This window comes from Lemur catta, chromosome 5, assembly GCF_020740605.2.
Source record: "Lemur catta isolate mLemCat1 chromosome 5, mLemCat1.pri, whole genome shotgun sequence".
In the NCBI taxonomy this organism is placed as follows: domain Eukaryota; kingdom Metazoa; phylum Chordata; class Mammalia; order Primates; family Lemuridae; genus Lemur; species Lemur catta.
Window position 1 is genome coordinate 42,866,374 of NC_059132.1, and position 13,317 is coordinate 42,879,690.

General features: G+C 37.6%; 1 protein-coding gene across 1 annotated transcript in view; it reads left to right on the forward strand.

Annotated features, from left to right (window-relative positions):
* Positions 1 to 13,317, forward strand: part of FARS2 (phenylalanyl-tRNA synthetase 2, mitochondrial) — a 381,318-nt gene that overhangs the window by 226,014 nt on the left and 141,987 nt on the right. The window contains exon 5 of the mRNA XM_045551632.1: positions 8,929 to 9,080. Within this exon, the coding sequence (XP_045407588.1) occupies positions 8,929 to 9,080 (152 nt within the window). The remainder of the gene's footprint in view (positions 1 to 8,928; positions 9,081 to 13,317) is intronic.

A 13,317-nucleotide genomic window follows, 5' to 3' on the forward strand; every position in this document is an offset into this window, starting at 1 on the left:
GCAGATCTGACACCAGGAGGCCTTCAGAGTTGTCTGAGCTGCAGGAAGAGGTTTCTTAGTATAGCCCATAAAAGTCAGACTTTTTTAATTTAAGTCAGTGTAACTGCAATGTAAGTAGTTACCACAAGAAAATGATGCCTTCACGTTTAGTTCTGTTATTATAAAATATATATTCTTTACAGTGTAGAGGTATACAAAGTATATGTGCATATGTGTGTATATCATTGTTAGTAAAGTATGATTTGGGTATTTTTTTTAACTCTCTTAGGATAGTCATCTCAGCTGTCTATATTTGAACTACATGACACAATTTTGAGTCTAGGTCATAGACAGGGTCCTTATTCTGACTCACTGAATGACTTTTACTGGGTTTGTGAATCCTAGATGTTCCATGCAAAAATCTGTGTTTGCAAAAATATGGGCTTTTCTCAAATAAGGATTTTAATCTTTCATCATATTCTCAGAGAGGTCTGTGACCTCCTCCCCAGCAAAGTTAAGAAACATTGTGCAAAGAAATAGAGTCAAGTTGACGTTGCTTCGTAGGCTGCACTTTTCTGCTCCAAACACAGCAGTGATAGATCAAAATCTTAAAAGATAAAATGAAGAAGTCATAATTAAGTCCCCCATTCCACTAAAAAAGATACATCACCATGGAAAAGAGACCCACACAAAGCAAAGCATTAAACTGCAGACATTGGGCTCCAGGATCACGAGCAGGAGGGGGCGACCAGCGGCTTGGCTCTGATGGGGTGTCAGGGCTGAAATAGCCCTGTGTGATGTGCTGGGCCAGAGCACAGGCTCTGCTTGAAAGCAGGGGCAGGATGGTGGTCGTGTCCCCTAATCCAGAAAGGAGGCCCAGTATCATTGCTTGCTGTATCCTAGCATATGGGAGGCTTCGACCCTAGGAAGAGAGCAGGACAGAGACAAGGCTCCTTCTCAGGGACTAAGTGCTCCTATTTCATCAGCAACAATAGCACCATGAGCAGGAACCCAGACCAGCACATCAACCCCATTCTGATCTAGCAGTTCAAGTAGAGGAACCACAAAAATCTCTAAGCAGGGGGTGATGAGCGAGAGAACATTTGCAGTTACCTCGCTCACAGGATGAGCCTGCACATGCAAATTCCAAACCACGTGAAGAACTCTGACCTTAGAGTGTAGCCATCCACATCAACAATCAGAATCTGAATTCACTGGATATTAAAGTCAAAAAACAATCTTAAAAAAAAGTCTTATTTAGAAAATGTCATATCCTTACCTCAGAGCAATCAATGGAGAAATAATAATCGTAAAAACTAAAAACAACAAATTCTAAATAAGAGGCAAAAACAGGCAGAAATGAAGTATAAGTAGATATGGGAAAAAATGATCTCAGAATATCAGAAATAAGTAATAGATTCATTGAAATAAAGAAGGAAAAAAAAAAAAGATGAGACTAGACTCAGCTGAAGGGACAATTAGTAGTTAAGAAGACATTACTGAAGAATTCACCCAGAATGCTACACAAACACATAAAGATAAAAACCTAAAATAGGTCAGCTAAGAGAAATGGAAGGTAGATTCAGAAGCTCCACAATATGTATTACTGCCGTTCCAGAAGAGAATGAAAGGAACAGCAGAGAATAGTAGTTGGAATTTTTCAGAATTGGTACGAGATGTGAGCCGTCTGATTGAAAGCATACCCTGAGTACTGAGCAGAATAAATAAAGATAAATGCCGACCTGGCCTCGTTAGAGTCAAATTGCGGAGCCTCAGGGATAAAGATGCACAGCTTCCAAACTGCCAGGAAGAAAAGACATACTGCGTATGAAGCAATAGCACTGGCTGACAGCAGACTTGTCATCATTACTAATACGTACCAGGAAAATATTGTCAAAGTGCTGGGGGAAGACAGCCATGAATCTACAATTTTGTGCCCTACCAAATTATTTAAGTGTAAGGGGTTTCACACATGTCAATACTGAGTTTGCCTCCCACAAACTTTCATTGAAAAAAACTATTGAAGGATATTCATCTGAGAGACCAACAGTGAAAAAGAAAGAAGGGTGTCAGGCCTGGGAAAGGCCCATCTTCCCCCACCGGTAGGTTAACAAAGTATTCCCATGGTTTCATGGTTGCTGATAGAATGACAAGAGACTCCTGCCTCAGAGACAAAGGACTTTGCTGCCCACAGCACAGAGGCAGCTTGAGTTCAGGCTGCTGCACACGCTGGGCTGGTAGCACCACTGAAAACCCTTGCACTTGGGAACTGGAGTCCAATATTTTGTCTATTTGTGTTTGTTTTCCTCCCAGTCTTTTAGAGGGGCTATTAGTAAACCTGCCCAATCTTTGTCCCTAAGGAAGACATTATCTTTACCATTCTGGTGAGGAAAGAAATCTGCTTTCTGCCATAGGGGGAGGAACTACCTCTTTCTTCCAGCACTATTTGGTATCCAAGTTGTCACACGTCGTGAGGGAATTCCATGGAACATTGTCTCTCAAAGAAGACGTGGAATGCAGGAAGCAAATATAGATTTAAAAAAAAAATCAACTTGACTTTAACATTGTTTTGTGTGTGATTATTTTTAAAAATAAAACTCTAGACAACACGGATGAGGAAGATGGATAGTTGGAAACAGGGCCTGTTAAAGAAAACAAACTTTCCTATCTTATTTAGCAGCTAAAATAAAGACACTAAATAACTTTATACTTTGGAGCAATTTATTAAAGGATAGTAAATATATATATTCTTAAAGAATAGAAAATACCATTTATAGCTTCTTACACTGAAGAAGGAAAGATATGAGGATATTTTTTAAAAAATCCATCAATCCAATAAAAGGAAGAAAAAGAGAAAATTTATGACAAGAAAAGGACCAATTAGCAGAAAGCACAAATGAAGATTGTAGAAATAAAAAATATCAATAATCACAGTGAATATGTACATTAAACTGACCTATTGAAAATTTGAAGCCACTCCAATCATTGTGACCTTGTTCCAGCATCTCAAGAAGAAGAAAGGGTCAAGGGCAAAAAGCCATCCTCACCAAGGTGTCAATTTTTTTTTCTGAGCAGAATTGCCACAACATGGCATTGATGGAACTGAGGTTGTGTCCATACCTGGACTGGCTGAGGGGCACAAGTAACCATGACTCGATCATCCAGTCATGACTTTCATTCCCTACAACTGAGGAGGGGTCTACTTTCCCTAAGATACGACTGCTATCTGAACAAAACCTGGAGTTCTTTGAGCTAGGGAGAGCAACTGTGAGGTGGGGAAGGATGCAGGTTTGCCCAGTACTCCACTCCTATCACACTGAAAAGAAACAGCATGGTAGACAGCTGATGTCTCCAAATTTACTCAACTCATGCACTGCAAATCAAGAAGAGCTCTAGACTCACTCCTATTTTACAAAGACTTCCTGAAACAGAGATTGCATAATTCCTTCCAGGAACCTTTTACTGGGACTGACGAATCTTATTTCTTGGGATATTCATTTATCCTGCATTTGAACTTTTCAAAATTCATTTAAAAATATGAATTGACACATGTGGTTGGGCTTTTGTGGCAAAGTTCAGAATGTTCTGAAACATATAATTGTTAATTTTTTTAAGAAAAGGGAATCTATTCAAAATGTAGTTGAATAAACATTTGTTGCACTATGAAATACTGATGAACAGCAAAAAAATGAAGCTGTTGGATTTTAAATGAAATTCAGCTTGTTTAAGAAAAACTTTTAAAAAAAGAAAAATTAAAATCAAAGAGATTGAAAAAATATTTACCAAGAAAATACTAAAACAAAGCTGGTGTAACAAGTTCTAATTTGGGTCAAATAGCCTACTAGAGATTAGCAAGGATACAAATACTGCTATTAAGGAGAAATCCACCAAGAAAATATTATAAACTTGTGTACACCTAACATACAGCTTCAAAAAATATAGGTCATTACATATGAAATGTCCAATTTTGAATCAAAAGTGTAGTTTATTATATCTCAAACAAGAAGCAGTACAATTAATCAAAGTATGTGCCTCAACTATGGACACAGTTTTGCCATCTTAATGGTAGCTTGTTTATACCAGCAGCAAAGAAGCCTGGAGGGCAAGTGGCAATGAAATCAAGAAAGGCATTTTCCACAGCTTGTTGAGAATTGAATATTTTTCCTTGCAAGAAGTGAGCCAATGCCGGGAAGAAATGGGAGTCAGTTGGTGCAAGGTCTGGTGAATATGGTGGATGACAGAGAGTTTCCAAGTCCAGCCTCTGTTGTTTGTTTGTGTGACATGTGGTCGAGTGTTGTCTTTCAAAAGGATTGGGCTGTCTCTACTGACCAATCTTGGCTGCTTAATCACAAGCATCCTCATCATTTCATCCATTTGGTTGCAGTAGACACCTGCTGTAATCGACTGACCAGGTTTCCTGAAGCTGTAGTGGATAACACTAGTGCTGGACCACCAAACAGACACCATTAGCTTTTTTGGATGAATATGCAGTTGTCGACTGGGTTTCAACACTTCATGTTTATCCAACCCTTGTGCCAAATGCTTGCGATTGTCAAAAAGAATCCATTTTTCATCCCATGTAACAATGCAGTGTAGAAATGGTTCACCTTTATATCATGACAGCAAAGAAAGGCAAGCTTCAAGATGATTTCTCTTCTGTTGCTCATTCAATTCATGTGGAACCCATCTATCCAGCTTCTTTACCTTGCCAATTTGTTTCAAGTGGCCCAATATTGTTGGAAACATCAAACCTTACAGCTAATTCATGTGTAGGTTGAGATGGATTCGCTTCCCATACAGTTTTCAGCTCATCATTATCCACCTTTCAGCTCATCATTATCCACCTTGATCTCAGGTTGCCCGCGTGGGTCACCCATTTTCAAGATTAAAATCACCAGAATGGAACTTCTCTAACCATCCATGTACTGTGTGTTCATCAGCCATATCCTTCCCAAACACTTTCTTGATATTTCGAGCTGTCTATGCTGGATTGGTTCCACGGCAGAACTCATATTTGAAAATAACACGAATTTTTGACTTATCCATGGTTTCACAAAAATTGCTCAAAAAAAATTTTTGAAAGATAATCACAAACCAAAACATGCATTTGCAAGACTGAATAAATAAAAAAATAAAACAAGTAGTGTCAACATGAAATGTCAGAGATATCAACTGTCAAACTTAGTACTTAAGGATATAGGACATTTCATACTTAATAACCTAATACATGAAGCAAAACTGATAGAATTATTGTGATAAATTTATAAAATGACAATAATTATAGGGTTTTTATTATCTTATTAGAAACTGATAGATCAAGAAGATCAAGCATATAAAATATTAAATTTGGGATCACAAATTTTTGCCTATTGTATTCCTATTCATTTAGTTCATAGCTTTTTCTTATATACCGTCTTTATTAGATACGTAATGTGCCAGAGCACTGGTGATAGGAGATATCCTTATCTTACTCTTGACTTTAATTTGAGCACTCCTAAAATTTTAGCAGTAAGTATAATGTTTGCTGTAGGTTTTTGATAAATACCTAGTTAGGTTAAGGAAGTTGCCTTCTATTTCTAGTTTGCCAAGATTTTTAAAAATAATTAGTAATACATTTATCAATACTTCCTTCCTATGAAATAATCACAGTGTTTTTTTCTTTATATGTTGATTAATAGGTTATTTTTTGGTTTCAAATTATTACCATAATTCTGGAATAACAGCTACTTGATCATTTTGCAACATTATGTTAATATGCTACTGATTTGTGTTTGCTAAAGTTATGTTTAGGTTTTTTTTTATGTAGATTGTACATAAAATTGAAATTGGTGAAATTGGTCTAAAATTTTGTCTTGAATTGTACTGTGCTTGTCCAATTCTGACTTCAAGTTTAGAGTAGCCTCATAAAATTAGTTGAGTTTCCCTCCTTTTCTGTTTCATGAAACAATTTACATATAAAAGGCACTACCTTTACCTTAAACATTTCATAAAGTTATACTGTGAACCATTGGTCCAATATTAACTCTCTATCTGTAGTTTTGATGACCTTTTCAATTCTTTTATTTTCTGATATACAATTTAAGCTCTAGCCCTTTTCGATTTAGGAAAAAAAAAACCATAAAACAAAAATTGAGAGGATCAACAAAAGAACTAATGAATACAGTCAGCTCTCAGTATCTTCTGTATCCACAGGTTCCATATCTAAAGATTCAACCAACTGTGGATCAAAAATATTTGGGAAAAAAAATAACAACAATAAAAAATAATAAAAATTTTAAATACTGCATAATAATGATTTACATAGCTTTTACATTGTATTAGGGTATGATGAGTAATCTTGAGATGACTTAAAGTATACAGGAGGATGTTCCTGGGCTATATGCAAATACTACATAAGGGACTTGAGCATCTGAGGATTTTGGTATCCTCTGGAGTCCTAGAACCAACCCCCCTCAGATACTGAGGAACGACTGTATGTGGTTATCTGATAAAACTAATAAAGTAGGCATTCCTCTGTTTAAATCCAAATAAGAAATGAAACACAAATAGTCTTTAGATATAATGTAAGGTCCCTTCCAATTCTAAAATTCCATGATTTTACAATTGCGGATTATCAAGTTTCTACCAGGTTTCTTTGCCTTTTTGTCATCCCACATGGTTGCTAAACACTAGATAAGCCAGTATGGGAGAAGGTCTCTGCGTCTCACTTACCTGGTGTGCTCATTAGCCAATCTGGTTAAAGGAGATAAAACAGCTGAGTTGTTTGACTCGAATGTAGTCATTGCTCACGCAAGGCAGCGCCATTATGTGCCCCTACTGAGCACCTGCAGTGTAACAGGGACTGTGCTGTGTGAGATCACAGAGTCCAGAGGTGAAAAAAGATACACACCCTACCATCAAATATCATAACATCCAGGGTAGACAGACATAAAGCAGTCATACAAACAATGACGATGACGAAGAGCACTATGCAAGAGAAGGGAAGATGCTGCATCAAGTGACTGATGGAGCCTGGGAAGGTGAAATGAACATGGTGGCTGAGGGCCAGAACTGGGGAGAGGGGGGGACGGGAAATGGTGTGTGGAAGGAGTAGCTTCGTGTGTTCAAGACACCCAGTAAGCTGGGCTGACCTGAGCCAGAAGAACATCGGAAAGAGGTAGAAGTTTTTAGGAACTGTGGGCTTTACCTAGGAGCAATGGGAAGCCACTGGATGGGTTTGGACACCACCACTGGTTAAGCACTGGAAATCCTGCATCTCAGTAACAGTGGATCTGTAGTTATTTTTTCAAAACAAAATTACATTTCTCCTGCTCAAAAAAGCAAGGGCCACTAGTAGGTATCCCACATCTGATACCTAACCAGTTAGTGGAGTAAATGCTCTCTTTAGTTAAGCCATGACTTTAAACTTATTACATTTGTTAGCTTGAAGTAGGTTTGCAATGTAATACATTGTCTGTGTTTTCCTTTTTAACTCCATGGCTTTTAAAAATGTATTTACTATAAAGCATATTTTGGAAACATCTTGGGGGGATATATTCTGGCTGACTGCATTATTATCATGTGGACTGTTGTCCATGAACTGCAGACACAGAGACTTGGTTAGGGCACCTTCTCCCATTTCTCTGTCACCTTCCTCATCAGAGCTCAAAAAGTGTGGTACGTCAGCTTGGATTAATTGAAGAGGGAATTTCATGCTAATTCTTAGCAATCCCAGTCTCTTATCTAATCTCCCTAAATTTCTGTGTTCCTTAAGGGACAAAAGGAAGAGCAACTTGTATAACCACCAAACTTCTATCATCTCCTGTTGTTACATTAACCCACAGGTTATTTATCACGGCATTGTGACTTTGCTATAGGAGAGAAAACACAGGATGTTTTTCAGGAGCCGAGGTATTTTGTCAAGAGCACCTAAATGGTAGCTTTATCATGTTTGTTTGAAATGTGTGCTCTAAAGTGATGCATTTGTTTGACAACTTTATTGATATTTCAAGTTGAATAATCATTTATATTTGAGTATTTAGTTCTCCAGAGATTTTGCCATTTAAAAGTTTTGTACTTTTTCTGATCAATGGTTCACCAAAGGTTCATAGTGATATCAGACTTGGCATAAATCAATTGGAAATTTGCCCTTCTAAAAAATTTATAGCTTTATTAGATATCCCCTTAGAATTTCACAGTTATATAATGACACATTTTTCTTGTGGCAGTAACTTATAGACCAAAACATATATATATATGTGTGTGTGTGTGTATATATATGTATATATATGGAGAAACAAAGATTTATTTATATATATTATATATGTGAAAACCATAAACAAATGCAGAAACTTCTAAGCATATCTAATTTTAAATGTCTATCCAATATAATGGTGAACAACTGAGCTAATAAACTGGAAAAATGGAATAAAGTGGGAGAAATGACTACATTTGTGTTTATCAGATCCTTAGTGGCATAACTTGAAAAATAACTCCCTAAATGACTACTTATCAGTCATTTAATAATTAGAAATACTAACAAATAATGGCATTACTAATTGAAATATCAAATTTGATAGGCTCTTACTTATTTCTCTACTAAAATGGCTTCCTGAAAGTATCACAAGAAGTTAATGAATTGCATGTCAATTAAATTTGAACTTTTCTAGTGTTCAAATGGAAAAAATTAAAAAATATATTCAAGTTGCTTTGCACTAAATTGACCATTAATGGTGATAAAATTTAATATATGATAATGTTACACTGAAAGTGGTAAGAATCTGTAATATGCATTATGGAATTTGCTAATTTTAATATTGATTTAAGTTCATTTTGTTCCTGAAAATTCAAATGCTGAAATAATATTTTATCAGCATTTCCTAATTAGCCAAGTGAAACTTCTTATGAAAAATTTAAACATTCTCATCCGACTAACACGTCCATCCATCTTTTCTTCTCTTGTTTTGTTAGCCTCTTAGCAAATATCCTGCCGTGATAAATGACATCGCATTCTGGTTGCCCTCTGAGAATTATGCAGAGAATGATTTCTATGACTTAGTCCGGACGATTGGAGGAGACCTGGTGGAAAAGGTTGATCTTATAGACAAGTTTGAACATCCAAAGTAAGTGAAAAGTTTTCTGATTTTATCCTTTACTGTCTCTGTGTGACAAATGTCATATGGAAGCATATGATAAAATTTTGCTGAAACCAAATTCGTCTGAGATGAAATGTCTTCTGAATTTGTAGTGAATGTGTAGCTTATCAAAAAACTCTTTTATATCAGCCCTCTCTAAAAATCTTTTATTAATAAAACACATTTTCAATCTTTCCTGCCTTAGTAAAGAATGTATGTGAAACAAATGTTTTAAAGATCTTGAAATTTTTCAGTATTGTTTGTTGAAGTGGTGCCTTACCATAGCGTATGATGTTCCAGGTGCAGTGGAGATGAGGTAGAGTGGTTTGTGGAATAAACGCTGTTGTGTTAGTCTCTCAGTGTATATTTATTAAGCACTTACCACACGGCAAGATCTATATTACTGGGACCTAGGAATTAAGTATGTTCCAAATGGACTTAGCTCTCTGCTTTCTTAGAGTTTACAGGCATGTGGGAAAGGCAGATATTAAGTACATAATTCCACGTTTGTAGTGAGTATTATGAGGGAAAAATGCATTGGGTGTAATTAAAGAACTCATTTCAGTTGGGGAGTCGGAGCAGGCCGCTGTGCACCCTGTAAGCTGACAGTGGGAGTGTGACGGGTGAGGAGCAAGGGCAGGGAGCATCCCAGAGAGCACGGGCAATGCCAGGGAGACAGCAAGCACACGGTGGCTCCAGGAACTAGGGGGAAGGGGTGTGAAGTGATGGTTTTGGGTAGAAGTGTGTTTACAGGCTGAGGCAAGGCCAGAACTTGCAGTCTGAGACTTGGAATTTTATCCAGACTGCAGTTGGGAGCTACAGAAGAATAGGAGCAGAGAGATGAGTGACATGATCTAATTTATGTTTCTGACTTGTCACCTATAAATGGACCCCTTTGACTCCCAGCTGTTAGAGAAGGTGCAGTCCCCAAACCTTGTATAACTCACATCTGCATTCTCCCTTGCTCTCCTGGTTGTCAGGGCGTGTGGCTTCCACATTCTATGCTGTCATTCAAATCTCCACCATTTTCCTTCTTTATTTCTTAAAGTCTTTCTTCTTTTGATAAAGATGTTCAGTGCTCACTGCCAGTTCTTTTGCCTCAGTTTCCCCAGTCATCTGGATGACTAAAGTTCATTCTCTAGAAGGAGAATGCTCAAGGACTGGTGGAAGCAATATTCCCGGAGCATGTTCAAAACTGTTTATTTGTTTATGCTTGAATGGCAGCCAGGTTGGATGTGGCTTGCCCTTTCTTTGATTGAGGACCTTAGTGTGGCTCCAAATCCTCTGGAGTTTAATTTGATATAAAGAAATCTGATGCCAGACTTGCTTGATCTTTTTGCTTTTTGTCCTAAAGGATTCTTTCTTTATCTTTTTTTCTTTTTTTGAGACAAAGACTCGCTCTGTTGCCCTGTGTAGAGTGCAGTAGCATCATCATAGCTCGCTGTAACTTCAAACTTCTGGGCTCAAGCGATTCTTCTGCCTAAGCCTCCCCCAAGTAGCTGGGTCTACAGGCATGCGGCTACCATGCCCAGCTAATTTTTCTTTTTCTTTTCTTTTTTTTTTTTTTAGTAGAGATGGGGTTTCGCTCTTGCTCAGGCTGGTCTCAAACTCTTGAGCTCAAACAGTCCTCCCACCTTGGTCTCCCAGAGTGCCAGGATTACCGGTGTGAGCCTGGCACCCGGCCTCTTTATCTTTAAAGTTTAATAACCTTATTGGGACCCACCTTGTGTTAACCTGTTCTCCCTGGTGTATATCATTGTCTCTCACGGGTCAGATTTGACTGCTTTTATTTTAGGAAAGTTTTCTTGAATTGTATCTTTAGGGATTTGTTCTGACCCATTGTTCTGTTCTGTTTAATTCTTCAGGGATCTCAGTTAATTTAATTCTTCAGGATCTCTAACTTCTGTACCTATTATTTTTCTCTCTAATATTTTAAAACCCTTTATTTCGACTTCACTTGGTATGCTCTGCTCATTGTTACCTTCTCTGTCCCTCACTGTGTTTTCTGCTCTTTCTTTTCCCTGGTGCACATTCCATCTCCATCTGCAGCTACTTTGTTTTTCACCCTTTTCTAAGTTCTGCAAGCTCACATTTTAGCTCCTCCTGTTTTCTTGCCATCTTTTCTGAGTTATTTCTGCTTTGTGAACTTCCTTCGTAGAGAAGTTGCTTCACTTGGTTTTTAAAATTCATTGTAAAATATTTAGCCAGAAATTTCATATGCTCCAGTGGCAACATTTTTCTGTGACTTTTCTGTTTATAAGTTTTTCTGCCATTTTCCTCATTTTTTTTCCTTAACTCGTTTTTAATAGCTCTATCAATGGTGTACATATGATTGCCTTTTTGTCGCTCATATTTGAATGGGTTGGGTTTCCTGAATCAGCTATTTGCACAAGATTGGGGGTGAGGTCTGGGGTTGGCACAGCAGGAGGGGCTGGGGCAGTCATTCAGCCTTTTCACACCCTTGAGGCTTTTTCTCCACTGCCAAGAAACCAACTCTTTCTTTAAATATGATTCATCTCTTTGGTTCTTTGTATAGGTGTGCCTCCCACCCCAAATCTAAACTTGTTAGAAACAGAAAATTTTACCATTGCTTACTCCAGTATCAACACTTGGTGATAGGGACTTTGCACTTGTAACCCTAGCTCTGGATAAAAACATATTTTTGTTAGAGTTCTCTGAAATATGCCACTCTGTGTATTTCTTCTCTTCACTTTCTCCCATTTGGCCTCTACTTGATTTCAGCTGCTGTTGGCAGCCTTTAAATATATTTTGGAGCTTACAGATGATATCTGTCTCCTAACTTTATGGAAAATAGAATTGGGTAGCCTGGATCCTTGATGCTATGGGGTGCCAATTCAGCCCTGGACTTTCATGTGAGAGAGAAATTTGCAGAGTTTCCATGTTGATACCAAAAGTCTGGTTACTTATTTCTGAAGAGGAGGAAAAATATTGGAGCAAGACTGATTGCTGAGTACTAACTGATATGCCAAAGGCATATGACTTGTAATTTTTTCCCATTCTTTTTCAATACAAGTTAAGTATCCCTTATCCAAAATACTTGGGACCAGAAGTATTTCAGAGTTTGGATTTTTTTGAATTTTGGAATATTTGAATATATGTGATGAGATATCTTGGGGATAGGACCCAAGTATAAACATGAAATTTATTCATGTTTCATACATTTCCTTATACAAATAGCCTAAATATAATTTCGTATAATATTCTTAACAATTTTGTACATGAAATGAAATTTGTGTACATTGAAACATCAGAAAGCAAAGTTGTCATGGCAGTGCTCAGAAAGTTTCGGATTTTGGAGCATTTCAGATTTTGGATTTTCAGATTAGGGATGCTCAACCTACAGAAAACTCTCTGGAATCAAGGATTCCGAATTCCGTTCTGAATTTTTGACTTCACAGTCTCTTGCTCTCTGATGTGGCCTTAGCTCCACCCCTGCCTCTCCCACCACCCGTGTTAAAGTTGACATGAGTAGCCCTTTTGTGTTGGAGATTCTCAGAACCTATAAGGTTACAAAGAGAGGCTAAAAAACTAGATGAAAACCTAGGAAGCTGAGAGAGATTTCTGCTGTGCTGGATGTGAGGAGACATGTGGCTCAGTGTAAGTGGTAAATACTGAATCTTTCTGACTTGTGGTGATCAAGGTAAATGCTGAGTGGGCATGGTAATTGGAGAGGTTTGCAGTGGGAGAGGAGTAGAGTCTGGGTCCTGTGAACCCAGGACAGATCAGACAACAGGTAGTTCATTTACAAAAAAAAAAAAAAAAATCACTGGATTTTATTAGAAATACTCAACCAAAAACACTTCTCACTGACGCTGATCTCACCATCTCTTAAATAAGTATTGTACAAATATTTAAAGATTATCATTTTGGAGCTATGCCAAATAATTAGCCTGCCCAAGGCATGTACCCCTCTTAATAGGGGGCTTGGAGATTGAGTAAGGTTCCCTCGGCAGAGATTGCTAATTATCTCTCAATATCCATCCCCCTTCCCATTTTTGTGGTAATATAACCCTGATTTTTTAGCTAAGCAACTTTCTACCCAACTAAAAGTCTCACTTAGAGTTTCCACTACTCCTAGCCTGCTACAGCTAGCTGGCCAAGTTTGGCCCATAATTTATAAGTAGAAGTGTTTAGTGGTGTTTCTAGAAGTTTCTTTAAAAGTTGAGTTGAGGCTGTTCTTTTTCCTTCCTGCTACTTGTTTGTG